The 27,336-nt window shown below is 36.9% G+C and overlaps 1 protein-coding gene and 1 long non-coding RNA gene across 9 annotated transcripts in view; one reads left to right on the top strand and one right to left on the bottom strand.

Moving 5' to 3' along the window:
- The window catches only part of NTNG1 (netrin G1), a 157,344-nt gene that overhangs the window by 127,697 nt on the left and 2,311 nt on the right, over positions 1-27,336 (top strand). For 5 of the 8 annotated variants that reach the window (XM_074876666.1, XM_074876672.1, XM_074876665.1 and 2 more), the window contains one exon: positions 2,245-2,382. The exons of the other annotated variants lie outside the window; for them this stretch is intronic. In XM_074876666.1, coding sequence (XP_074732767.1) covers positions 2,245-2,382 — 138 coding nt within the window. The remainder of the gene's footprint in view (positions 1-2,244; positions 2,383-27,336) is intronic. 8 annotated transcript variants of the gene reach the window in all.
- Positions 2,180-7,746, bottom strand: LOC141946604 (uncharacterized). Its single transcript, XR_012629886.1, has 3 exons — positions 7,725-7,746; positions 7,001-7,082; positions 2,180-2,281 (listed from the first exon to the last, which is right to left on the bottom strand). It is a non-coding gene; the product is annotated as an uncharacterized LOC141946604 (long non-coding RNA).

The following is a 27,336-nucleotide window of genomic DNA, read 5'->3' on the forward strand; positions in this document are numbered from 1 at the left end:
TGGAACCTGGTGTGTGGTCTGCTTATTAGGATGATCTGGGAATGTTAATTTAATGTTATTTAATGCCCTGCTATTGTACAGGCATTGGAGATACTCACTGCCTCTCAGTGGCACATTGGAATTGTGGCTTTTGAGCTTTTTTATGTCTTAAGTATTTGGCAGATCATGGGAAGTGTTCCACAGTCTGTGATACTCTGTTGGACAACGAGCTTGGATGTTCCGTGGACCTCTGTAGGTTATATGTCTGTGGTATCAGTTGTGTACTGGGAAAGACGGAGGCTAGATGAAGGTTACAGGGTCTGTTTGGTATTCTGATCTGATCTACTACTTCTGTAAAAGGGCCTGGCTTCAAGTTTTGTTTCCACTATCTACGTTCCCTTAAACAGCACAATACAGGCCTGGTACTTCTTACGTATTTACATGACAGAGTTCAGCAGGAAAGCTTTCACTGATTCCAGGTCAGGTTCTTGTTCTCTGGAAAATATAACATGTATCTATAACATTCAATATCATAAGGCCATAGATTTCTTTCACAAACACTTGTTTAAATCGCTGTAATTCCATTATGTCCAACTAAGCTATTTTTAATGTACAAGAATTGGGCCCTCTGTTTCTAATGTAATTCCAAGTTTTTTGTCTTTCAAGGTTTTCTATAAACACTCTTCAAGCAAATTTTACTTCCTGAATTCAATATGTATCTCAGTTCTGTGCCTGTTTACATAAACATTTCGTACATCTGATTAACATCAGAATTGCCAGCTTTTCAAATGGCACTCACTGTGCTATAATTCTGCTCAGCCTTGCACAGTATTTTTGGCATTTCAGTTTTCAACTTCATTAATGGATGTTGCTAGCTAATTGACTCTATTATTATTGTGGAACTCTGTCTGCCAAAGGTAACTATTCTTCTTCAGCATACCAAATGTTCAAAGTGCCATCTGTAATTTATAGTTAATAAACACTGAGACAACAGATGACAAATGTCTTCCTGGTAATTGTTTTCCTGTTAGAGTTTTTCTGTTGGATTTTTTTTATATTTTACTTCCCAGTTCAGCTCCATTTTGTCATTTACAATATCGCTGAGGTTTAACTTAATGCTAGGGAACAATTGCCAAAGGTAGTCATCAAAGTAACTGATTCACAGACATATAAAGCCAGACTCCCAGCAGGTTACCCAGATTCAGGAATCAATTTGTGTATCTTTTGCCTTCAATAGCAGCAGAGATCAGATGCTGCCAAAATGTGTCTGTGGTCTCAGTTGACAGTGGAGTTACTCTGGGTCTACATGGGTCTACATACAAATAAGATACAGCCCTTCGTTTAAAAAAAGTAAATAAACTGAAGAACAGGAGTGCCAAAAATGAGCTTTGCTAGCTGCTGTCTGGTCTTCTTTGTTCAGCTAGCTGAAAGCTGAATACTTATATTGTAATGATGTTAAAGAAAAGGGTTGTGAATGAACAGCACAGTAAGTGCTGTGGGAGGAAATGAGTTACCCTAGTCATTCTTTAACTAGCTGAATACACGTGGAAAATATACAGTGGGGAACGAGCCTCACTGCATTTTCCATCTGCCCACTGGGAGGTGAGAGAAATTAAAATAGCAGCATAAAGCCAGTTCTGATAAGTTTTGCATTACATTAGTACTCACCTCAAGCTTTTCATTGTGGAATATGTAAAAGGTTTATTAACATCACTGATAAATACAATCTCATCAATTGAACAGCAGATATCCACGTAAATTATTATACTGCTCAAAACTATAAAGGAAGACTATCTTGAAAATAAGTAAAGTGCATTTATATAGCCCTGTAAAGACATTCAGCACTTCTGAAAATATTGAGTAATATAGATAAGCCTATTTTAATAGTGCGAAACATTTCACCCTGATGGCACATTGATATATCCATACTATACAAAGCTTTTCTAATGTTCATTAAATTGTCAAAAATATTCTTACCAAAAGAGAATCTGTTACAATCACTTATCCTCAAAGACCATGGTATCTTCTGCCTTTATATCTTTTCTGTTTACTTTTTCTCTTCACATCATAAAATGTCTCTTCCTGAAATGACATATGCAAACAAATAAATGGACCTATAGTAGTTATATTCGCTACTCTGGATATCCTTAATAGACAGTCTTCCTTTACCTTTAGCACTGGAAATGCACCCTTTGTTGGTATTGAATGAATTATCACCGTATGTAGACCTGAATCCAGTGTGTATGTGTTGTCTTGTTTCTGCAGACTGTTATTGTAACCCTTTTGGTTCAGTCCATGATCGCTGTAATGACAGAGGATTTTGTGAGTGTAAGGAGGGAACATCAGGGCCTAAATGTGATAAATGTCTGCCGGGATATATCTGGCACAGCTTGGGCTGTCAACGTAAGTAACTCTGAGAGTCGCCCCTCTCCTGCAACTTTGCTGCCTCTGCGTCTGTATGCTATCATGTGCAGCTACTTAAGAGCAGAAAATGAGCAAAAAGCTCTACGAGCTGTAAGAATGCCATACTGCCTGAATCTTTTCAGAGACTCCCAGATGAGGACAGTAAATTGACTGTGCCATCCATTTGTTTCAATATGCTTTCAGTGTCCTCTCTCTTTCTCTTGCTAACTCCTGGAAGAGCTCCCATTGAAATATGTAAATCTGTGTGTCTTACCAAATGTGAAATATGTTTTGTATACCAAAACATCAGTATATTAACTCCAAATTTAAAATTCTTACTAAAAGACAAGAGGTGATTTCTCTGCATGTTCACTTTTTTCTGTACTAAACTTCAACTTCTTGAGTAACTTAACTATGCTTTCATACCTTAAAAATACATCCCTGGACAAGAAAACTGCAAAACACTGGCTCATTACCTGTTATAATTACTGAAAACTAGACAAAACCTAAAGGTAAAAAAAGAAAAAGGAGGCATGCTTAACATCCTTAAAAATATGAGCTGCAATTTTGCGTAAATATTGCTAGAGCAGATGTTGTTTCAATGCTTAGTTGTATATTTAGTTTCTCTTCTGGTTAACAGGTCTTGTAAACAAGTGAGTGGAAATACCACATCAGTATAATAGAGGATTAGACTTTTTTTGCGAATTTCTTTTGTAGTAAATTCTTAAGATTTATTCTTTATAACTGTTTTGATCATCTACTTCCAGAAACTCTGGAGAGTCCTCTCATGTTTTTCTTTCACCTTTTCTCCCTGCCTCTCTGCATTCTTATACACACACATTAAAGTCAGATTTCTACAAGAGCTTGGTTTTGATTTTTAAGGCTGAGAAACACAAGAGAGAATGTAATTACTGACACTGATTAGCCAAATATTATAAAATATAGCCATATAGCCACAAAAATGCTCTAAATGCTGTAAAATAAATGCAAATCTTTTATCATAAATTTTTTAAAAACCAATAAAGCTAGAGATTACTGCTGCCTCTCCAAGTGGTGAGTACCTCCGAAGTAGAAAATCTGGGCTTGTGACAATTCAGCAAATATATATGGAAAGAAAACCAATAAATAAAGTATTTCAGGAAAGATTGTGATAATTAACCAATTAGCATTAAAGATAGTATATGAAGAGAATGGAAGTCTGCATGGGCAAAGCAGTTAAATGTTACCAGAGAAAATAGAACTTCCTCAGTTTCTACCAGAAAGCTCCTGTTTATATTTGGCAGGTTATTTAAACCATACTTTTCACATGTGGTTGTTAACTGTATTCTCATTTTTTTGATGCTTGCACTTGAGTTGTGATTGACAAAATTATTGGGCACTTACAGTTGCAGCAGAAAGCAGGTGAAGTAGTGTTTCAGATCTCAGAGTTCTCTACTATTAATATTTTAAAAAATCAGATCCTAGCTATTTCCAAAAAAAGCACTCAGAAATCATAGGATCTCCCTCTGCTTTGCGCCCCTTATGCAGGAGGTGGTTGTCACCACCCCTGTACCTTACCCTAGGTACTGGCAAAATAAGCATTAGAATTTGTGAAGCATTGAGATATTATAGTGACAGGAACCACAGGAAAAAAAAAAAAAAAAGAAACAGGAAATCAATATGATTCTCTGAAGTAGAATTTGAATAAAGTACAGTAAACACCATTTTTAGACACCAGTGGGTCTAAAAAAAGATATGAAGTAGCTGAGATACTGAACAAGTCTGAAGGTCCGTGGAGCAAATTTTACAGTCATATAATTAATATAATAATATATATACACCAGCTTGTCAAACGAATTGCTTATTAATTACAGTATTGCCTATCTTTTCAGGTTTGGACATTATAACCCCAATAATGTTCTTTTAATGAGGATTTTTTGAGCCCAACATATAATTAGTCTGATTTTAGCTGAATCAGAGTATTTGTAAAAGCTTTAGACAGTTTCTGGAAATGCAAGCTAGTGCCTTTATATTTGCTGACAAAACTAATTAAGTTTCCCTCACTGTTTTGTAATTTTCTGAACAAATCTCAGTCTGATTGTGTAAGTGTTAGACATTCTTCAAGTTTGACCAAATTATCTGATCAACTTCAGAAGCAAAACAACTAGATGCAGTTGTCAGTTTTATGGAACAGACATCAAATCGCCATGTTTTACCAAACACGCACTGATTTAAATCTCATTTCAAGTCTTTTCATGGAGAAACAGAATTCCACTTCATCTAATTTTGTAGTGTGGCAATTTTAGCTTTGTTTGTTATTTTCCCATTGAAATCTAAACAAATGACTGGGCAAGCAAGCAGACCCCAATACACAAGAAAAATAAGAACTCGTTCTGCTGCCTTAGCAAAGCTCAAAAAGATTATTTGCCTGGACATGTATCATGTGGTTTTAATCTGTTTCCCTGAGCTTATGCTGTACAGAAATGTATATATGGAGAGATGGATACACAAACACACTCAGCAAACCAGTAGGTGTTTGTTTACTTTTTGTCACACATAGCCTATTGGCATTATTAAGAAAATCTATTCTTTGGAGTTTGTCGCTAAAAATCATTGACCTAGGGCAACCAGAAGCTTGCCCTCTAAATAAATAAGTTAAATCTATACTATAGCTAGTTTAATTACTTGTATGATTGTATTAGTAAATGGAGTGGCTTAGTTTTATGTGTCGGTACTCCTATTTGGGAAAAAACCAACGCTAAAGTCCTGTTGTGGTTTTTAAGGCTCACAGTATACTATTTGATAAATTACTGGTCGGAGTCTACTTTGTACCACTCATGGGCAAAAGACACGGAAGCTGTTATTCTCAGAAATATTCATTTAGGTACCTCACTCTTACTGATTTCATCTAAAACCTCTGAGGATCTAGGCAGAGCACTCATCACTTGGCGTCTCTGTGCATACTGAGGTCAGATGCAATTTCAGACTTTGCCTCCCAGATAAAAAGCACCGTGATAACAGCTGTTATCTTGTTGAATTCAGGATTTGTGCTGCATAGGCATAGCGGTCAGCAGGGTCTGGTTGGTACAGGAACGTTTGCTGCCCTCAGAAAAAAAGGGACAATAGATGCAACTGTGCTTTGCGCTACTTCTAAGCCCTCCCCCTAAACTGTCCATGCCACAGGCGTTGTGCGTGTGAGACCACTGCTGGGGTCTAGTTCTCCACCTCCCTCCCAGGTACCGACAACGGTTTTCTCACCAGCATGTATACATAGAACAGAGCTCAAGGAATGAATTATGAACAGAACAGTCTGGTCCTGAAACCCTTTTCAAATTCCAAAAACATGAGAAAATACATAGCTATATTTAATTTTACTGTTTTATAGAAATTAAACATTTTCCTTTAAAAATGAACATAAACACAGAAGAAAAGCTCCAAGCCCGGCAAGAAATTTAACTAGCAACTATAGCTGCTTTGGGCCAGTCTTAAACTGAACAGAGTGCTTTGTGATAAGAGGAACCTGTAACAAAAGGTAGAAACATTTACACACAGAAGAACTACCTGAGTTTAAAAAATGGATGAAGGCAAAATATTAAACAAGAGCATTCATTTGGTTTTCTAAGTGTACTGCTCAGTCTTGCATCTTTTGTATTTCTTGGTCATGACATTTCACGTGACTAAAATCTGTTGCATACATACAGGAGCATTTAAAAATAACACCTTTTAATTTCACGCACACAAGAATTGATTCCAAAACCAGCTGCATATTTATCTAATCAGGCAAAGAAAAAGTAACTCTTCTGCCAATCTCAGTTTACCAGCACAGCTCTAATTTTCATTAGGCATGATCACACCACCCGGGAAAAGGTGAGGGAAGGTCTAGTGATTAATATTATTCACTATCTCCCTTCATATAGTGAGTGGGCAAATAAGGATGTTGAACCTGCAGCCCCACAAAGGCCTAGACTGAGTACAAGAGTTACCAATAGTACCTTGTAACCAAGTTAAATTCAGTGCACTATTTATTGTGAAGCACTGTTTTAAAACATCTTGGTTCAGTGCTGAACAACTAATGGTTAAATCAGAGGTTAAACCGTTAGTGAATGAGTTGTCAGCCAGATGCCTTATGTCAAACTCTGAATAGTTTATTTTATTTTACCCTTTTTTGTTCATTTTTGATAGTTTTTATTAAAGCAGGCAAAGGATTACACTCATCTTCAATGCCCTAACTGTGCATAGTGCTTGTATCTGTCTTCCAGAGTGAACCTGTGTTACCCTGCAGCCTGTTAGACAATTCATATTCTGTCACAGTGTGCATTCAACTTATTATATGATTATTTAAATATAAGCTTTTTTGTGTGCATTTTATCATGTGTTACAAATGTTAGAAGCCGAGGCACTTGATCAAAATCATCATGCAGATTGAATTGCCAAACAAAATCAAACCTGAAATTGTAATCCTGGTTCTTACATTAATGTTTGCTTTTGGAAGTTTGTGTTTACAATTCAGCAAGAAAAGATACATTAGCATCCATTTCTTAAAAAAAAAAAATCTTTCTTGAAAAAATACATAATGCACTTCTTTCTATACAGATTAAATACATACATGTAATTGTCTTCCCCATTGAAGGTTACTGACCTTTTATACATGTTTGTACACAGGTGTATCCTGTGAGTCCTTCAACACCTACACATTGAATTTATGCCTGGGGAACCATGCTCTGTAAAAAGAAATAGAAGTTCAGAAGCAGGATGCCCTGCCTTCCCATTCACCTTTGCAACTGCCTGTGTGGGGAGCCATAGACAATCCACCTATATCTTTTAAATCTTTTTACCAGTAGCAGTTTTAATGCTTTTAGCTGGTCAGGATATAGTAGGATTTCCCCTCTGCACAGGTGATGTATCTACTTTCAGTTCTGGTGTATTTTGGTGCCAGGACTAGTGCTAGTAAGTGCACTGCCACGCTTGGAGCTGAAGGAATATAAAGCGTAGAAAGAATTTATTGTAAAGGATAAAGTTATGATGGGGCTGAACATTGTTGTCCCCAAGGAACAATCTCCCCTTGGTCTTTATACATGACATACTGATTTCAAAATACCTATCTTATCTTACATGATTGTTATGCAGACTAAGGAAACTCTGTGTGTAATAGGGGTTTGGATGCAAGAGGAACAGACTGTGCTTCAAATGGCTCCAAATTTAAATCCAGAATAATTCTCCTTAAATCAGTCAAGAATCCCACTGCTGCAACTCAAGACAAAGTATGGCTTACAGATGTAAGACAAGCAAGGCAAGATTACAAACAAAATTGCAGCGTTATTAGGCCTGATTCTCAGATGATGCAAAACACTAATTCCACTCACCTCAGGGGCGGCATGCTGACAGCTTATACGTGTAATGCCATACTGATATCCTGGGTCTTTTAAACCTGAGACAAGACAATGTGAATGTGCACATTAATGAATTCATTCCAAAATACAGGACCCACGGAATAACCATACAAATACAGGGATACATAGAGAATTGTTCACCAAAGTATGGATACCATGGAATGGTATTATTTTTTAATGAGATACTGGATTTGAAGGAGAAAAAGAAGGATGATATCTCTCTGGTGAGAGGGTATTTTAGTCAGAATAAACATGTCAGAACACAAACACTGCATTTAATAAAAATGATTAAGTGAAGAAACTTTCCTCAAGGAAGAGCACAGGGGAGATGAAAACAGAGGATGCTTTCTCTATATAGTTATTACACAGACCTACGTAGTTACGTAGTATGCCTAGGTTGGGGATCAAGTCTCAAGCTGCTTTTAGTAGTGCTACCTACAAAGTGTGTGGAATATTGTGGAAATGGAAGAACGTGCAGAAGGAATAGACTACAGGGGCATTGGTGAGAGCCCAAGGACATTATCTCAGCATCTCTGTGCTGGAAGGAAGGCTTCTATGAACAGAATGGGGATTATGAATTAGGTATCACCTGTGTGGGGGCAAGCCAGAGAAAATAACAGGTCATAAATCAACCAGAGAATGGGGCATAGAAGAGGGGGCTAGTTAGCATAGTTAACACTAAGAGGCACCAGGCTCTTAACAGACTGCAGCTCTTCACTTCAGGAGATTTACTCTGCTAACCTGGTGATCAGACTTGCTTTCTCTAAAGTGAAAAGAAATGGTTCAGTAGCAACATTTATACACCTGACCTTTAATAGAACAATTTTTCCCCAGCAAGGTGAAGGATTGGATTGGAGCAAAGGGGTTGTTTTCCTCTTGATCTTGCCCAGATGTCAGCTTCAAAGCTGCTATTCCATAGCTGTCTAAACTGCTCTAATTGCAAGTGCTGCAATACCTCTTCTCCCAGTTCCCAGCTATTTAGTCCCATACCCCTGGCAATCTCTCAGGCACTTGTTTGACCTTTCATTGAACCATTTCAGATCCAACTCAGCAGGACACTAACCAAAGAAGAATAGTTTTCTGTTGTGTTAGTTCTGTGATATGAATCAGCAACGGGTTGAGCAAGCAGGAGCACCCTGGGAGAGTATTAACCCACTCAGCTGGGGAGTCATGGAGCCCTGGCAGCCAGCAGTTAGGCTAGATTGGACTGCCATGTAACTGTAGCACATCTGTGGGATCAGTGTTCTCCTCTTTCCATCATTAGATCGTTCACATTATAGTCTAGCAAGTTGCTGGTATCTTTACCAGACAAAGCCACATAATTTCAGGTGGATGAGCAGGTGGATAATTAGGAAAACTTCCTAAAAAAAAAAATAATAAAAAATCATGTTCTATACTCTCCTAGAAATAGTTTAAAAACCCACTAACCTACGGAAAGACAAACAACTCTTAAGATTCTCTTGTACTGAAGCAGAATCATAACTTTTTACAGACAGCGAAATTAGGATTTCTGCATGCAGAGGAAAAATGAACAGTGGTGACAGACATGAGCAGAGTGCATTTCAAAACAGCCCAATTTAAAAATTGAATACAATTTCTGGGGTCTTCAGTATTTTTGGTGCTGTATCATGGGAGAGTTCTGAACAACTAAATATTAGGAAATTCATGAAAATTTAATCAAGTAACATTATTTGTTTTCTTTAGTCAGATGATTTTTAAATGGTTAATATTTGATAGCACAATGATAAATATTTTAATATAGTATATTGCAGTCAGTTAGGAATAGATCAAAAAGATACAAAGTAAGCTCCACTAGATAAACTTTTATTAGGTACATGAAATAGAACATAAAGCTTGATAGCAATTACCATTTAATCTATTCACATTTGGAAATGTATTGAAGAGGAAACTTATAACTCAGCTGTTATGAATTATTAAATGTTCATTTAACAGTGATGAGCAGGACTGCTTTTCCTCTGAAAAATCTGTCATGCTTTCCTTTTAAGCCTGCTCAGTGGCCATAACTTCTATGTAATTTGCCTGCTCACTGTCTTTTTATGAGGACAGAAATAAAGAGATAAGTAGCACCACAGACACACCCAGATGGGATGTTTTTATAAAGGGGCCTTAAAAGGATCATTTAGGAGTAAGTAAAGTAATCTCCATCCTACTTAATTGTAGATAAAAACTACTGACCTGAGGCAATTAAAGACTGTCAGCACTTCCTATCTTGACACTGATGCAACTGATGGCATTGCTGACACCAGCACATGCTTATTATTGAGACTTCAGTCGTTATTGTTTTAACTTCTTTTCACATGGGCAAATACAACTCCCCCAAGGGATCTTTCTGGTCACAATGATGACAATATGAAACCCAAAGTTTAGTTTAGAAGGAGCTGATAGGTTTTAACTTGCAAGGTTAACTGCCTCCCCTAACAGAAGCTAAGCTCTCCCAGTGGTATTAAAAGTGAAAAACTGCCTTTTAATATTATGCATTAATAAATGGATGCCATGGAATTAGGTATACCAAGAGTCAGTCTACCTGTAAACTTAAATTTTAAAAGACTAGCTTCCACCATTAATGGATTTCAGAGTTATTCTAGGTACAGGGGCACACCTGATGTTAAGGTACGTTTCTGCCCTGAATTTGAACATGCTGAAAGGATGTAATCTAAAGTAATCAGCTTTTCTAACTTCGGGTTTGTATTTCTACAGAGATGAGTATTGTAGTATCTAACAGCTAATGAACTCAAGGCTTTTTAATTACATATTGCTACTATTTGAGGTACTTTCCAAAAGAGTTTAGATCTTCACTCATTGACAGTGTTTCTTACGAGTAATCTGTAGAGGTGACTGAAGTTTTTAAAGAAATTTAGTTATCTAAAGGAGCTACTATTTAGTATCAATAGGTTGAGTACTTCAGCAATGAATTTCCAAAAATAATCAAGACCTTTCAAGATCTGAACTCTTAACTAAAACACTTAACAGAAGCATGCCCTTTTACATTTCCCAATTCCCTATTGTTTTCTGACCATCTTACCTAGCCCATTTTAGAGCTGGTCTTCAAAACCTTTCACTCCTGTGAGTTGTATTTATCTTCATGCTTGCATGCTTATAGACAGAAGAACATCTTACAGTAGAACATTAGAAGGCCTATACTGAGTTAGACCGGGGTCAATTTACCCCAGCATCCTCTAATTTGACAGTAGTGGGTTGAGTGGTATTTCGTTCAGCATTGGCATCCAAACTCTAGGAAGCTACAGCTTACAGATTTTCTTAGCCAAAGAGTTCATGAGTATCTTCATATTTAGTTGGTCTGAGCCTTTCATCCACTAATTTGCCTAATCACTTATTGAGACATTCATACTTTTGTTATCCAAACGTCCTGGGCACAAGTTCACGATTATGCAAAGTGTAATAATAATAATTTCATTGTTTTAACTGGCTGGCTGACAATTTCATTTGGTAATTCTTAGTACTTGGAAGGAAGAATAAAGAATAAGAATAAATGACTAATCATTTCCAATTCAACTATTCCATAACTTTTGTGATTTTATAGATGTCTTATTTTCCTTCAACCTATCTTCCCTTTCTTATGCTGAAGAAACCTAATCTATTTAATCTCTCCTTTTGCAGGAACTGCTTGTATTGCTCTTCATTCTACCTTTTTGGATAGTACTATATAGCTTTTCAATATTCAAGACTTCATGCAGCGTTCAAAAGCATCATGAAGTTATATGGTGACATTGTAGTGTTTTCTATTTCATTCTTCTTTTTCCTGTCCTAAAAATTTCAAGAATCTATTTGCCTTTTTGACTGATGAAGAGCATTAAGTCAACATCTGCAATAAAATACCCTGAACTACTCCTAAGGTCCCTTTTCTAAATGGTAAAAGCCAAGTATCTATAGGGGTGCATTACTCTTGAACACTGAATTTCATCTACCATTTTATTGTGCTGTCACACAGCACCTTAGAAATTCTTCTGAAGGTCTTTAGAGCCACAATATTTGTGTAATATGAGCAAACTTTAATACATTACTCTTCACTCACTTTTCTAGCACAACTCTGCATGTGGAAGTCCTGACACAGTTCTTGCAGGACTGAGTAGTAGTCTCTAACATTTATTCTTACCTTGTTTCCTATTAATAATCCATGATTACTCCATGAAAAAAAAAAAAAAAAAATCCAAAAAAACTCTCTTATTGGTTTCTTTAAAAACACTGCTAAGGGATCCTGTGAAATACTTTTTGGAGATTCCGATACATTATTAACTTGATCATTTGCATCCATATGCTTACTGATTCCTTAAAAAAATCACCTATTAGGTTTATATACCATTATTTCCCTCTACAAGAAGTTCACTCTTCTGTACTCATCATGCTCATTCATTCATCTGCTACTTCTATTCTTTATTACAATTTCCATCAACTTGCTTGCTGCAGAAGTTTTACTTGCTGGTCTTTAATTCCTCTCAACCTCCTTGGAGCTCTTTATAAAAATCGTATCTGCCATGGTCCCTTCTTAGAGTTAATCAAGCTGGTCTTGGCAATTAAATTAGTAAAATCACAGGTAACAGTCAGAAACTTGCTTCTGCATTTTTTCAAAATTCTTGGATCAATGTTATTTGCTTCTGGTGATCTGATGCAACAGACTATCTTCCATTTTTAAGAATGGTTTGTATAAACTTTGAGACACGCCTCCAGCGCATGCCCCCATCAACGTAGGCAGTAGCCTGGTAACCAAACTCCTAAAGCTCTTCCATAGTTAATACCTTGTAGATTTTTCCCTTTCCTACCTTACACACCATTCATTTGCCCTAGAGACTTCCTAGAAAGTTTCTGCTTCTGATGTGTTTAGAAAAAAAATTACTAATTTTTATTATTTTAGTACATTGCTCAATCATTTCAGTCTTCCTTGTAAAAGTACCATCATGTTCTATAAAATATTAACAGTATTGTTCTTTCAATTTCTTTCATCCCTGCACAATTTTGAGATATGATTTTGTTGATTATGAACTGTTCTTCTCTCACATTGGACTACAGTCAATAGCAAAATCATTAAAAGAGACTTTTAATGGAAGCCAGGTCAAGCCCAGTATAATCATCTTGGCTTCTAAAGAGAATAATTAAATCGTTAATAAAACTTTTACCTATAATCATCAGGTGAAAAGAGAAAGATGTGACAGTGCTAAAGTTTAAAGATTTCTACAGAGAAAGGAAAAGAGAGTTTGATCGTAATTCAGTTGTTGCTAATTAATGTCTGTAGAAGATTAGTTATAATTGAAATCAACTTGAAATAATTATATTAAAGAGACTGTGTTTATTAACATCACTGATTTCAATGTACAGCTGGGGTCCACAATGATTAAAGCATTATGCCCAAAACTATTTTGTATTTTTACAATTACAGCTTGGACAAGTACTTCTTTATGTGGTCTTTCTTTCTTTCCAATTACTATCTGTCTTTTTGTTCAGATGGAAGTGGAAAACCGTGTAATAATAATTGCACTGATGCCACTGGCTGAATCTAGAGACAATATTTTGATTTGTACTTCTGTTTGCAGATCAGTTTACCCATTTCATTCCCCTTCTAGTGACTAAGTGGAGTAACTTTCCAAATCTTTCACACTTTTCAGACATTTATGAAACCCTGTGTATTTTCCAGATGTACAAAGAATAAAGCATAACAAAATCTGTCTGTGGATAAACCAAAATACTGCTCCAGCTTATGGAGCCAGTGGCAGAGCTGTATATTGAGCATCTCTGAACAGCAAAACAGAGACCTTTATCTTGCTATGACACCTATGTGCTAGCTCCTGTTCTTACTCTATTTCCTGCTAAAGTTTGAAGGCTTTTCCAATGGACCCAAGAATCTATTCTTGCACTTCAGAACTGTTAAGTTATAAGGAGCTCAGCCATAATCTCTTTGGAGAAGAAATTCTCACTTGAATTGTTATTTAGGTTAGCCTTAAGAAATAGCACCAAGCAGCTGTAGGTCAGGGATACACAAGGGCTACAATCCAAAGAGCTACCAGCTTTGTTACCCACATACACTAACCAATACCCATATATGCTGACAGGTGCAGGAGGAACCAACACCACCAGTACCCTCAGCATAGAAACAGCTGTCCAGAGAAGACAATTCAGCAGGGTGTTCTGTTAATGAGATGCTGCATCACTGAGCTCTGAATGTTACACATACTTTAAATGGGAAATTAACTTTCCTTTTAAGCCAGAAGATCCTTGAAACAGGACTCTTACTTTGAAGAGTTTAGAATTTCATTTCCAAGGAGAGTAGAGAGAGTTTCACCACATGTAGCTCATTCTTTAAAGAGCTGAAGCTGCATTTTGATAGGGAGACTGTGAGCACTGACTAGCATCCAAGGAGAACAAGTTACTCTCACAAGGTTCAAAAACCAGACTTACTTCCTCCTGATTCCCAGAACAGGAGAATCCCACAATGAGATTTAAACTGGAGCCGTTAGTGCAAGGAAATTCATATTAAGGGCAAACATAACATCCTTAAATCAGCCCCATTAGGTTGACATTATGCAGCAAAGTGCAGCTCTCCGCAAGGAGGCTTCAGTTCTCAGAAAAGGCATCCTATTCCGCATATCTTTACAGACAGATTACAATAGTGTATTACAACACAAATGTCTCAAAAATTGAGCCAGATGTTTTGAAATGCCTCAAATTACATATGCATACATGCCATTTGGTACACAACTGGGGAGAAACATGAAAGGCTGCATATACACAGCATAACTTCTGCAAAGGTTTGAAAATTTGGGTCAAGATTTACACCACCTATCAAAATAAAATCATATACTGCTATAATTTTTCTTCATCGACCTGAGAGCTTTGCTAGTTCATGCAAAACCATTACTGATTTAAAACACAACTGAAAAGATGCTTGAAGAAGTGTACTCCAGTTATATCTTCTCTTTTATTCAGTGGCAACATGACAACTTAGTGATGATGCTGCAGCCCACGCTGCTCTGCACCATTAGAAGACCTTGACTGTTTTGCAAATACAAAACATTGAGCCAGCTAAAATGTGTTGAGCACCTCCCTCACCTCCTCCCACCCATCCTGGCTTTGGCCCAAACCTCTCTGTTCCAGTTCCAACCACTTTCCTCTAGCACTCATCTTTCTCTTTTAGCTTAACAGCTACTCATTCTGTAGCTTTCTTGCAGTCTTCAGAAAGCCATCATCCCACTCAGATCTGCCATGTTACCACTTAAGAAATGCCGTCTCACACCGGCAGCACAAAACCTTTGCATTTCACACGCCTCTCACGCTCTCGCTCCACTGGGCCTGTGTTTCAAACCTGAGCAGGAGCCACGTTGGAATCTCTGCTGCCCAAAACGGCACATCTGTGCAGAGGTTGGCCTTACGTGCTGGCTGGCCGTGCTTGCCGTGTGGCTTCATGGAGCAGGAGGAGGCTTGGTGTTTCGCCTCAGTGTTTGACCCCTCACAAGGGTCCAGGCATAGACCAGTCCTACAAAAAATAATTCTACCTGGAATTACAGCCTTTTCTCATCCTCCAATATCATGTGCACCCATCAGCCAGCACTCTACACAGGCATGCAGCAAACACCACCTCCCACCATAGGAGACAACATAAAGGAATACACACAGTTCTGGAGGAGCTGTGATCTGAGAAGCCAGATTTCCATTGCCATCACTGCCAAGGCTGCTGAGAGAAGGACAAGCATGTGATAGGGGTTGTGGGGGTTCAGGTTATGGAAGATAGGGGTATGCAAGGGCAGAGGACAGGACTGGACCCAAAAAATAAATACAGCTTCATCATCCAAATTCTATTTAGCAGAAACCTGTTTCCATTTTCTCTGAAAGTTCTACAAAGAAATATACTCAGACGTTATGGTTTAAAATATACTCAGACATGTTTTAAAAGAATATACAACATTCTAGAAGTACATTTTCATAAAAACTGAGCATTTCTTGTATGACCCTTCCTTCTCTAAACCAAAGGTGAGTATATGAATGTGTAACAATGTTACATGCACAGCTTCTGAGGAGCATGAGAAAATGACCAAGGTCTTGGTGTTTCAGTCTTAAGTGAGAGTGGAAGACTTTTTGAGTAACTATGCTTTTTCTTCATCATGAAGTTTAAGGATATTGATACACTTTATCTTTAGAAATATATAACACACTGATTATCAAGTAATTTATTTTGTCTAGATTAACGGAAATATCTTCGTTATTTTTCAACTCTGGCATGACGACAATCTAAAAATAGGATAAAATAATTTTAAATAAAGCAAATATTTTGAAGTGAAATCATATTTTGCAGTTATCTATTCCTTGAGGATCTCAGGTTATTTCAGTCTTCACTAACAATTAAAATTTAACACCTTTGTGCATTAGGATTGGTAAACATAAATAAATATGTTAATCAGCATGTCAAAAGTAATGCAAGAACTATATAAAGCACAGAGGGAAGCAGTTCTTATTCATGAGAGTCTTTTAACTCTGGGCTTTTTAATATCTTGAATTATCTTAACATTTTGTCATAGTAAACAATAGCAACATCCATGTTTAGAGGCATATCTTTAGTTCATGTGCATGTAGAAAGAACTTTTCAGACATCAACCCAAACAAACACATGTTGAGGGCTCTCTTTCTAAGTCTAAGCCAGGTCTGTTGTTATTCAGATGTTTTCTACATTGTAGCAAAATTGTCGAGTTGATAAAATGAGAGTAGTGCAATCCTGTTACTATTGCAATAACTTACTAGTAGTAGCCTGCATAATAATATTTTGAAAAATATATAGGTCAACTGTATGCAGTCTTCATCTGTACTGGTCAATGTGTAATAATGAATTATGAATTCTAACTGCGTAGTTATCAATACATCGCTTTTGAAAAGACAAATAAATAATCAGATCCTTTGAAATTTTGTTAAGAGGCAATATAATTAGATAAACAAAGAGTTATTTTGTGGTTTGATGTGAGCATTTTTGGACATTTTTGCTGAATGATGTCATATTATAAGTCGGTTTAAAAAGTGTTTTCAGCTAAAATACTGGCTAAGCCTATCACGTTGGTTACACCTGTGTAGCACATTGCAGAAAAACTAGTGTGCCTGAAGAGGATTGTGTTGGAAAGCAAGCATCTATTATCTATGTTTTCCCATCTAATGGCTGCTCTGTCATGAAGATAAATGCACAATGATACCAACAGTAAGTCTGTGTGTAGCAATAAATATTGTTGATGAAAACTATCCTGAAGCAGCTAATAGCTTTAATTATTTGATACATGAATTTATTAGTTCTCATTTTTGCTGATTGCTACATGCCAGCTGTTTGAGTCATCTTATTGATAATCTGATTAAAAGAGTAGGAAAGTAAAGCATTACACCAATTAAAATCCCACTTACAGGAGAGCATATCATCATCCAGTATATCTCAGAGAGGAATTATGATATAAGAATCTGTCTGTTGAGTGTCATTTTTTAATTTTACTGTAATAATTGAAAATAGTCAATAACAGATAATATTTTTAAATGCCAAGATAAAGCAGAGGGGATAAAAAACATTTGCAAATCTTTATCATGTTCCCGATATATGAATATGAAGCTGCTAAAGTTCTTACTAGTGAGATTAGAAGGAGGTACATACATAACATTGGTATTTCTAATTGTCAGAACATTTAAACATCTTACGCAATTGCATATGACACTTAAGTGGACAACATTGCATATTCCTTTTTTAAGCTTCATAGTTTATAAGCCTTTTTATAGCTGAGAGTCTCCAAACTCCCTTGGAAACAGTAATCAACTCTGCTATTGCATTTATCTAATAAACTGCAATCTAGTAAATAGAACTGGAATTCAGAAGACCTGCGTTCATTCCCTTCTTTTGTTAGCATAGGCAAATCATTTGATTTTCCTTGGCACCAGCTTCTCCATTGTTCACTGACAATAACAACTCTTATTCTGAAGAGCTTTGAGAGACCTCCAGGGCAGCGTTTTTATCCCCATTCTAGAGCTAGCTCAACAAAAGCACTCTGAAGCATTTCATCCACATTCAAAACAATAAATCAATGTAGATTCAGAAAGATCTCCTGCTTCCCAGCATTGTTGCTTTAACAAAAAAAAAATATCCCTCACATCTCATATGTTTTGTAGGAACCATATAAATGTTGTACCTTTACCTTTGCATTGTAACGAATGTTCACATAAACTCTGAATTTTCATCTCCTGAGAGATTCTACACCTTATATTTTGCACATTGGTGTTTTGGTCTCCTGTAGTAGAATATTATCCTGGTATCTTAAAGCTCTCTGTTTTGAAAATCACACACAAGAGGAATATGTAATGACATATAAACATAAACTTGGCTTTACCTTTACTTGTGGTCACTATAACACACCTGATTATAATCACACTTATGTAAGTGTGACTCCCTTTTTTTAGTTACAGACCCATTCCATTTTAATATCTTTCATATTTATGATAGTGTAATTAAAGACTACTGATGTTTCCATTACAAATGCTATTTTATGTTGTTTAGAAGTTGATCAAAACATTCATTTCCAGTAGATTTCATTACTAATTTTTCAAAATGCCCCATGCAGTTGGCTTTAAGTCAAAGTAGTGAGAAGAAAGTTTGCAACATTCAAATTATTTTAGATCACAAATAACTTTAGAATAGCAGTGTTCAAAATTTAACTTGACATGAATATAACATCTTCTGTGTAAAGAATAAACTGCCAGCTTTAAAACACCACCCATTACAATGCAAAATTATTACTTTGAATTCAAATAATTTTTCTATATAATATTTGCTATACACAGCAAGTATTGTAAAATAAAATTTGCAGAACCAACCTTGCTCTGAGTGATACTAAGCTGATTATTAAAAATTTAGCTCTTAACACCAAAACCAGAACATATGTTATTAAGCTACAACAACTATGTTGCTTTGGGCAATAAAAACTTTAAATAACTCATTAGTCTCCTTTACCGAACACATCATGAACACTTTTGCTCAAATTGCCAGAGTACACACACATACACAAATGTATCATATATTTGGGGAGCAAAAAATTAGGAAAGAATAATTTATTTTAAATACTGTCATTAAATAACATAAGATTACAATTAATCTTACAGTTCTCACTCGGCAGCTCTCTGAAATCATTTTAAGTTTTGTCGATGAAGAACTTCAGGACCCAGCACCATGCAGATGTTTTGAGGAATACCAATACAGCCAACATTTTTCCTCAGATTAATACTACTGTGGAATTATTAATAGAAGCCACCAACACATTCGCTCACTCTCTCCCCTTCCCTAAAAAAATTTTAGGAAAATAATTGTTAGAATATCATTAGGAAATCTTTTCAGTTGTGGTTATCTTCTCTGGTTTTGCTGCCAAATAAAGTAGTAAGTGTGTGGCACTATTTCATGGGTTTTGAAAGTGTTCAGTGTAGCATTCATTGGGAAGAATGGCAGGAAGAAAGGCTTTTGTCTTTGTAAACAAAGAGAAATTATTTGCATTCTTTTGTGTCTGAAACATTATTGCAAGTCAAACACCGTAGCAGCTAAGGATGTGGGAACATTCAGCCTTTTATATAATTCATAGTCACGTGTCTGAATTGCTGACCTGTGCATGCTCCTGCTTTGGTTTGCTCTCCCGGCTTTCTTCTGCCTTTCTGTGCTCTGTAAAAGCAGTATTTGTTGCAGGTCTGTTTAATAGTTTTGGGAACGTGCAAGAAAATACTGTTGTCATGCATGAAGCTGAAAATGCTGCTGTTCAGGCAGAGCTTTCTGGATAGGACTGAACTGCCTGACCATAGGTGTCTAGTGCCACTGCTAAGGAGCAATGGCAGTTGGTGGTTCCACAGGAGAGGGCAAGCCAGGAGCAGGAGGGGACTGGTGGGGGAAGGGGAATGGGGGTGGCAGGGCAGCGAGCTCCCCAGCACAGGCTCCCTCCCGCAGCACCCAGGCCAGGGGAGCGGAGCGGCTCCGGTGGCAGCGAGGGGCTCAGTGAGGGCCTGCAGGCCGCCAGACAAGCTGCCAGTGGTGAGGCAGCTCTGGGCCACACCAGGAGCTCAGACGTGCGAAGCCAGGACGGGCTGAGCCCACCAGGTCACTCAGGCAAGGGCCTGCCTTCAAATACACTCCCAGGCTGGTGGGCTTGGGTGGAGGCCTCAGATGAGGCTTTTCACAGCTCTTGCTCACAAGGGGTGTCCACAAGAGCCACGTCCAGCGCTGCACAGCTGCACCGCACCAGAGCAGACGTGGAAGGCGGGCAGGGGAGCAGGGAAGCTGGGTGGAGAGCCTGCCGGCAGGCTGCCCGCAGCAGCCATCGCCTGCAGCACACCCAGGGCCCAGGAGCTGCCCAGGACAGGCAGGCAGCTCCCAGCAGGCTTCCTGCCACCGCTCCCCAAGCCTAAATCTCTCCCAGCTCTTACAACACACCTGCCAGCTCCATAAATGTCTGAAATGCCCTCTGGCACCTCTAATGGCAGTAACTGTTTGTATTTAGGGAACCAAATCCCACCCTCCAACTGTTCACAGGGCCTTTTGATGACCACTTCATCTTCTCTGAGAAGTTTTTGTGCTTAGCCAGTTTTTATTGATAGTTGTTACATCTAAACCCTGACCTTGCTGTTGGCACTAGACAAAGAAAAAAAAAAAAACACCACTGTAGTTTCAAATTGCTTCTCTTCCTAATTAAGGGAAGAGAAGACAGATCATGTAAGAATGTTCATTTATCTCCAGGAAGATAGAAATAATGGCACTGCAGCTTACAGCTTTGTAAGTGGTATATGAATGATAGGGGTATGTAGTCCCTTTTGAGCAACTAAAGCTATGATGTAGCTTATTGCTTTCCTGAGATTATCCTAAAATATGAGAAGGGTCATACCAATTCAGTGGTGCTCCTCCATAAGCAAAGCAATAAAAAGAATGGGGAATTTTTTTCCCCCACTTTGGGAATCATCCTCTTTTGCCAAAGTATAAAATTGGAACCATCAAAATCAGAAAACTGAAAGATTAATCAATCATTTCCTGAAACTGAGGAAGATCAGAAGGTATTATCTCAACCATAATTCTCAGATAACTAAATCTGGATTTGTTTTCAGCCATCTTAACAAGCAATATTGTGTTGTTTCTGCCCAAAGTACTGTGGCTTCTCTATCATGCAAAAATATCAATTCCAAAATTCAGTTCTCCCCCTTGTCCTTTTGACAGATTTGCTGTATTTCTTTTCATTATCTTTTATTAATTAAATCCAAGGATTTTAGATTAAGAATAGAGATGGAAAATGAGAAAGCACAGACACAACCTGTGAAATAGAGTAACTTTCTACCTCTGCTATCCTTAAACCATAGTTAAAATAAAATTTGTTCTGTAGAGGATTTTGCACTTTCAGTAGTGAAATGTAATCAACTAAGCTTACCCATGTGGATGCTAGGATAAATTGGTAGCTATTTACAGGAGAGAGGAATCACCATCCATTCTGTGGCTGTGCGCTGGGGAGAGCTCTGAATAGTAGCTGCATCTTCTTGTAGAAACTCTGAAGACTTTTCCTGCAATTTGATTAGAACCCACTTAGCTTTGAAGTGAGATTTGTGCAAAAAGAACAGACATTACATGCAGGTAAACAATCTAAAAATTCTACCAGAAATTTTCAGCAAACACAGTACCTCCATTACCCACCTATTCATTTACTCTCTGATAACTTAATAGAACTGGTTTGATAAAAAATCAAGTGTCATTTCAATTGTGCCTCTAACAAGCATTTCTAAGACAAGTCAAGATTGAGATGTCTGCCTTTAGAAACTACTCTCACTTGGTCAATGTTTATTTCCTTGTATTGTTGGCAATATAATTAATCACAACATTGTTTCAACTTTGCACCAGAGATCTTTGTATTAATGTTTGTCATTTTATGACCATAATTTTGACACAGTAGGATATGCTTTAGGCTTGTACTTGTCTACACTGATTTATTTTGTCTTAACTTCAGAATGTGCCCTGGTAAATAAGTACAAACCATGGATTTTTTTCATGTTATCAAAGCATCTACCTTGTCTTGATTTGACAGTATCCTAAGATAGTTTTACTGATCCCACTACCGCAAATGTTGAATTAGTGTCACTTCAAAAAACCCAATCATTATGAATACCTTGTTTAAAAGAGCAATAGCTGTCTTTCATACCAGGTATGTCTGTGGTTTAAAACCACTAAAGAAGTCTGATCAACACTGACACACGTATTCATGGTAGCAAAACATTTAAAAACCATTTGGCAGTAACTGTAATTGGTAACAGTAAAATAAATTCTAATAACAGTAAGCTAACAGTAGAACTAATTGGAAGACAGGCAAGGGGAGAAATCTAAGTGACAAAACCTCCAAGTCAGTTATTAGCCACTGGTTATTCAAATTGATAAGATACTTAAGTTATAAAAATTTGAGGTTTTGTCACATGCTGTGCCACACTAACTGTAACAGCAATAGTTGTAACCTTTCAGAAGAAGCCTAACTACTCACAAGTTTTCCCCAAACCCTTATATCCTCATTCCTAATATTTACTTTATATGGGTGAAATCTCATGAGTCACTGGAGCTCCACATAAAGATCTTTAACACGTTACAAGTATATATTGTGTTTTTAGGACTGTTTCCAAATAATGGAAATAATTTGTTGTTGCTAACTCTGGCAATTTGAAAATATTTTGGTTGTGGTCACTTATGTTCTGATACAACTGAAAACAATTTTAAACCTTTGCATTTGAATGAGACTAAGTGTTTTGCATTCCCCAATTCCATTAATATCTATTTGACAAATTGTGAGAAAAATATTACTAATACCTTCATAACTGCAGAGGTTTTCTTGTGCATGTTTGCTCTATGTATTTGTAGATGTCCATATTCTTACTAGGCATACACACAAGCTTCCTCATTTGTTGCAATTTCTTTAGTATTCTGTGATTGGCTTTGCCATTTATTGAATAAATGATCGCATTCTTAGAGAATAATGTATGTTAGTTACAGGATCTTTATAGTATTCATAGGAATTAATTCTGTATTTGACAAGAAATCACTTGTGCTTGGCCTCAATTTACTGAACTTATTTCTGTACTGAGATGAAACCTCCTAATTTTTTCATGGCATTTCAATGTGCTGTTCACAGTTGTCTATATATAGACAACCACTGCATATATTGAAGCTACCTATGAACATCATTACTGAAAACATGGGTTTCACTATGCTTGGTTTTTTACTCACTTATTATGCCAAGACAGAATATTCTGTTAGCATGTGTGCTGAAAACTTCCTCGTAAATGAATTCAAGTAACATTCTGTACTAGATAAGAAGTACCAAGGAAACAGATGCATTAGAGGAAAAAAAAACAGCCAAGAATAATTTCTTCAGCCACTAGACCTGCATGCTTTCAAAGTTATGAACAATGGGTGGAATCCAAGGTCAAAAAATTCTCAGGATTTCAGTAGTGCCATTCACACAAACTACTGACAAACAGTATGGAAAATTCACTGCAGCAGAGGTAGGGTCAAAGCTGGCATCAGTGCTTTAGAATAGACCAAAATGTTGTGTAATATATTGAGAGCTGTCAATCCACCAACCTGTCCAGGGACTATAATACTCATGATCTGGGAGACAAAAAGGAGAAAAGTAAAGAAATGTTTTTTAAAAGAGAGAGAGGGAGAGAGGAGGCTGTAACAAGTGATAGCACAAAAAGAGCACACTGAAGAAAAAGTGATGGGAGAGATCATACAAAACATTGCTTGAAATGACAGACTTCAGAATTCATGAAAGGAGTCAAAGACCTCTAATAAAAAGTTTTGTTTCTGGGACTTTATCATTAATGGTCTTTATGCTATTCACAACAAACAATGAAAATTTCATAATAAATCCAGATTTTCATGCAGAAAGTGAAAACCACCTATCCCAGGTCAAAAAAGGTCTCCTTTTGAATACATTCATTTCTTGTTTTTAAGTCAATAGCCTGTCCTTTCTCATATTCATGTGGCTGACCCACCAGAATAAGATGCTACTGTAGACAAGCTGTACAAAAACTGAAGTAGCACAAAGAAAGGTACAAAATGTATTTTCTTCCCTCTTAGATGGCCTTAACAAAAGAGAGGATGCTAAAGGAAACTGTGTTTAAGTCCAATAGCATATTGTTTTTCTGTCTGAGCAGTACGCAGACCAAAAGCCCTGTGCGTGTGCTCTGAAGCTGCCCAGATGCAGTAAGCAGAAAACATAAGCCAACAGCACAATGCTGTGCCTGAGGTGGCCCTCCAGATCAAAGAGTACAAGGCTTGCATTTGTGTTACTGGGTCTATACTACTGTTTCATTCAGAACTAAAATCAGCCACAGTTGTCAATCTCTTTTCTTTGAAGAAGCTGCAAAGGTATTAAAGTTGAGTTTTGGGCAGACTCCGAAATTTTCATGTATTATTCAGATTTGAACATTCAAGAGGAAAGTAGATATTTGTCAAACAACTATGCTACTCTCAGTACATTTCATTAAATATGCAATATAAATTCTATGAAACACTAACACATCACTTACACCCTGAACTGCTCGAGCTGGTTCAAAGACTGGGTATTTTCCCTTTGGTTTCATTTTTTAGTCCATTTCCAAACATAGTAACACTGGAATTACAAATCAATAATATTTTGTGATTTGTGGCAAGACATCTTTCATCATCATTCATAGAGGTTTTATCCTAAAAAAGAGGCTTCAATATTTTATTAATGATTACTTTGGAAAAGATGTTTACATTTTAATTCACAAATAATAATATCTCTTACTAATTGCAGGAGTTTATTGGTTTGGAGGGGGGAGGGGGCATTGCCCCAAGGACAGAAAAGCTTCAAATAGCTATTCATTTTTACATGTGGCTTTTTTCTCTCTCCCTTGTACAGTGTTTTAAGGATGCCATAATTGGACCAAACCTTAGATTGTAAATTGCTGAATTATGAAAATAACAGTAAAATTTTTCCTTTATTTTACTTCAAATATTTCACTTCCTGCAGTAGCACAGATCTGGAGACTGTGCTCAGAAATTTCCCCCCAGAAGGCCTGCAAAGCTCTCCAGAGCAAATCAGATATCTCTGTTTTTCTGAAACAGTCAGTTTGATATCTTGTCTTCTAATTAAGGAAGATCTGCCAGCAAACCCACAGCCAGTTCAGTCACACAAGTCTTAATAGTGATGTGTGATTACTTCAGAATTAGTTCTTTTACTTGCATCACTTCTCTGGGTTTTATTCGTTGATCAGAACTTGATACCTGATGCCTTTCAGATTAATTAAAACTAATATTTCACCATTGCTTCTTTTAATGATGAAGATAAAGCAGAGCTGGTCCAACACCTCTCAGCAGTGGAGGCAACATTTCACTGCTTGGAGTATAAGAAGGGGCAAGGGCATGGCAGGTAGGAGAAGGTAGGAGGGGTACAACGGGCAGGAAGGCCCTGTATTGTCAGGCTCACTGCTCCTGCTGCTTGGGGAAACAAAAAGGCCAAGGGCCAGGCACATGCTGGGGCTCCACCAGCCCTACCTGCACCCACCAGCACCAGCTCTCCTTGGGCTTCCACACAGAGCAAGGGGTCTGCAAGGTCCTGGCCTGCTCAGTAGCTCCCAGGTCCCTGCCTTCTCTGAGTAAAACCTCTTCTGAAATAAAAGGTGTTGTAACACATATCCTAGAAAAATACTGTTAACATTAGAAACATTGTTAATTTTCATAACAACAATTAATATACTTGCCTTGCTTTGGCAGCATGTCTACTACTTTTGTTTAAGGCATAAATTTTGTTTTAAATTCCAGTGAAAGTACTTTTCTTTATGCTGATGATGTGCTACACTCATTAACTACAGCTAATCCAATTGCTAAACTAAATAAACATAATTAGTTAATATTAAAGCCTTAAAAGTAATCCTGACCATGCTTTTGGGAAGGTGGGAATGGTATTAGAGTTGGTCAGAATAAAATTAAAACAATATTGGCAAAAAATAAATAATGGGATTTCATAACATGTTCAGAATTGTTTCATTTAACTTCCAAATCACCACAATTGCTATCTACATGATACATATATGTGTGTACATGTGTGTGTGCAAGAGAAAGAGATACAAGGACGAAAGTAAGAACGAAAAGCTGTGACAATACAAGATTAACAATTCAAGAATTTTCAGCTACATAGTAGTTTGCTGAGAACATTAAAATCTACCTGGTTTTACTTTAATGTGTTTCTGTGGGCAGATTTTTAAAAGCATGCAAGCTTTTTTAAAAGCATGAAGGAGAAGCTTTTGATCCATCCCTTCTTTAAGGATATTTTTTAAACTTTCTAATGAGAAATAAACAGTCTGATTTAAAAATCAGCATCTACAACATTGTATCCAGAATTCTGTAGACAGCAATGATTAGAGGAATTTAATAGCAGCCTGCATCTGTGTGTCAGGCAGAACAGCCAGCATGTAGCAACACACCACTTCAGCCACCCGTCTCCAGCAATCTGTAACTACAGAGCAGAATCTGGGCTGATGACCTTTTAAAATTACAGGCTATAGTTGTCAAAATGAGTTTAAAAATAGGGAAGCCATTGGAAAATAAATTTGTTTTACTGAATACTTGGGAAAATTTGGATAATATATTCTGGGCCAAACACAAAGTGAAATATCTCATCTGCTGTTTAAGAAGTGGTATTTAATTAACTATTGAATTCCACTCAATTATTCAAGACAAACAATGGTCAGTATTGATGGGACAGATATTTCACCATTTTCATTGCCTGAACTGCAGGAAGCATCCCAGCAATGAGTAGTCTAGAACTAGCAGTAGCTGTACCATCAGATAAAGTATTTTGATTTTGCATATAGATACAGCTAAATATGTACAATATCAATAATAAAGCCAGCTTTAAAGATACATAGCCTCAGTTATAAGAGATGTAACTCAAATACTGACTTTTAAAATACAATTCAGGTTTTTTGGCCCATTATTTCTCTGGGTTTTTAATCTCATCACATTTATTTGGTGGTGATTTACTGTTCCTTGTACATAATATAAACACTATTTCTTGTAATGTATATGAAAACATAAACATTCAGACATATGGCTGTCATCAATAATGTGTTGTTTGTTGTACTTTATTATTCAAATTTTGACATTCAATTCAGAAACTGGACAACAATATTAAATCCATAGCTCTTAGTAAAAACCTTTGATTGCTAAAGGAATCACTGAAAAAATTTATTTAACTGTTCTCTCTCAATTGCATGTATGAGTTTCTAACACACTGCATTATTTTTCTGAAAGCAAGCCAGACAGATAAGATTACAAGTAAGGTTGCTGGTGCACAAAATTGTACCGATTTATGTAGAATTGCATCACTTAAGAACTTGGACTGTTTCAATTTTAGTTTTCATAATATTTGGGTTGCTTCTAAGTAAATTAACAGTTATAAAACTGAACTTCTTTGTAGCAATAAATAGCAATGTTTAAAGTAAAATTAAAAATATTTTCCCTCTTCTGAATTATTTCGGGTATTTCCAAGCTAAGGTATGCATAAACAGCATA

This window comes from Strix uralensis, chromosome 8 (genome assembly GCF_047716275.1).
Source record: "Strix uralensis isolate ZFMK-TIS-50842 chromosome 8, bStrUra1, whole genome shotgun sequence".
Classification (NCBI taxonomy): Eukaryota; Metazoa; Chordata; class Aves; order Strigiformes; family Strigidae; genus Strix; species Strix uralensis.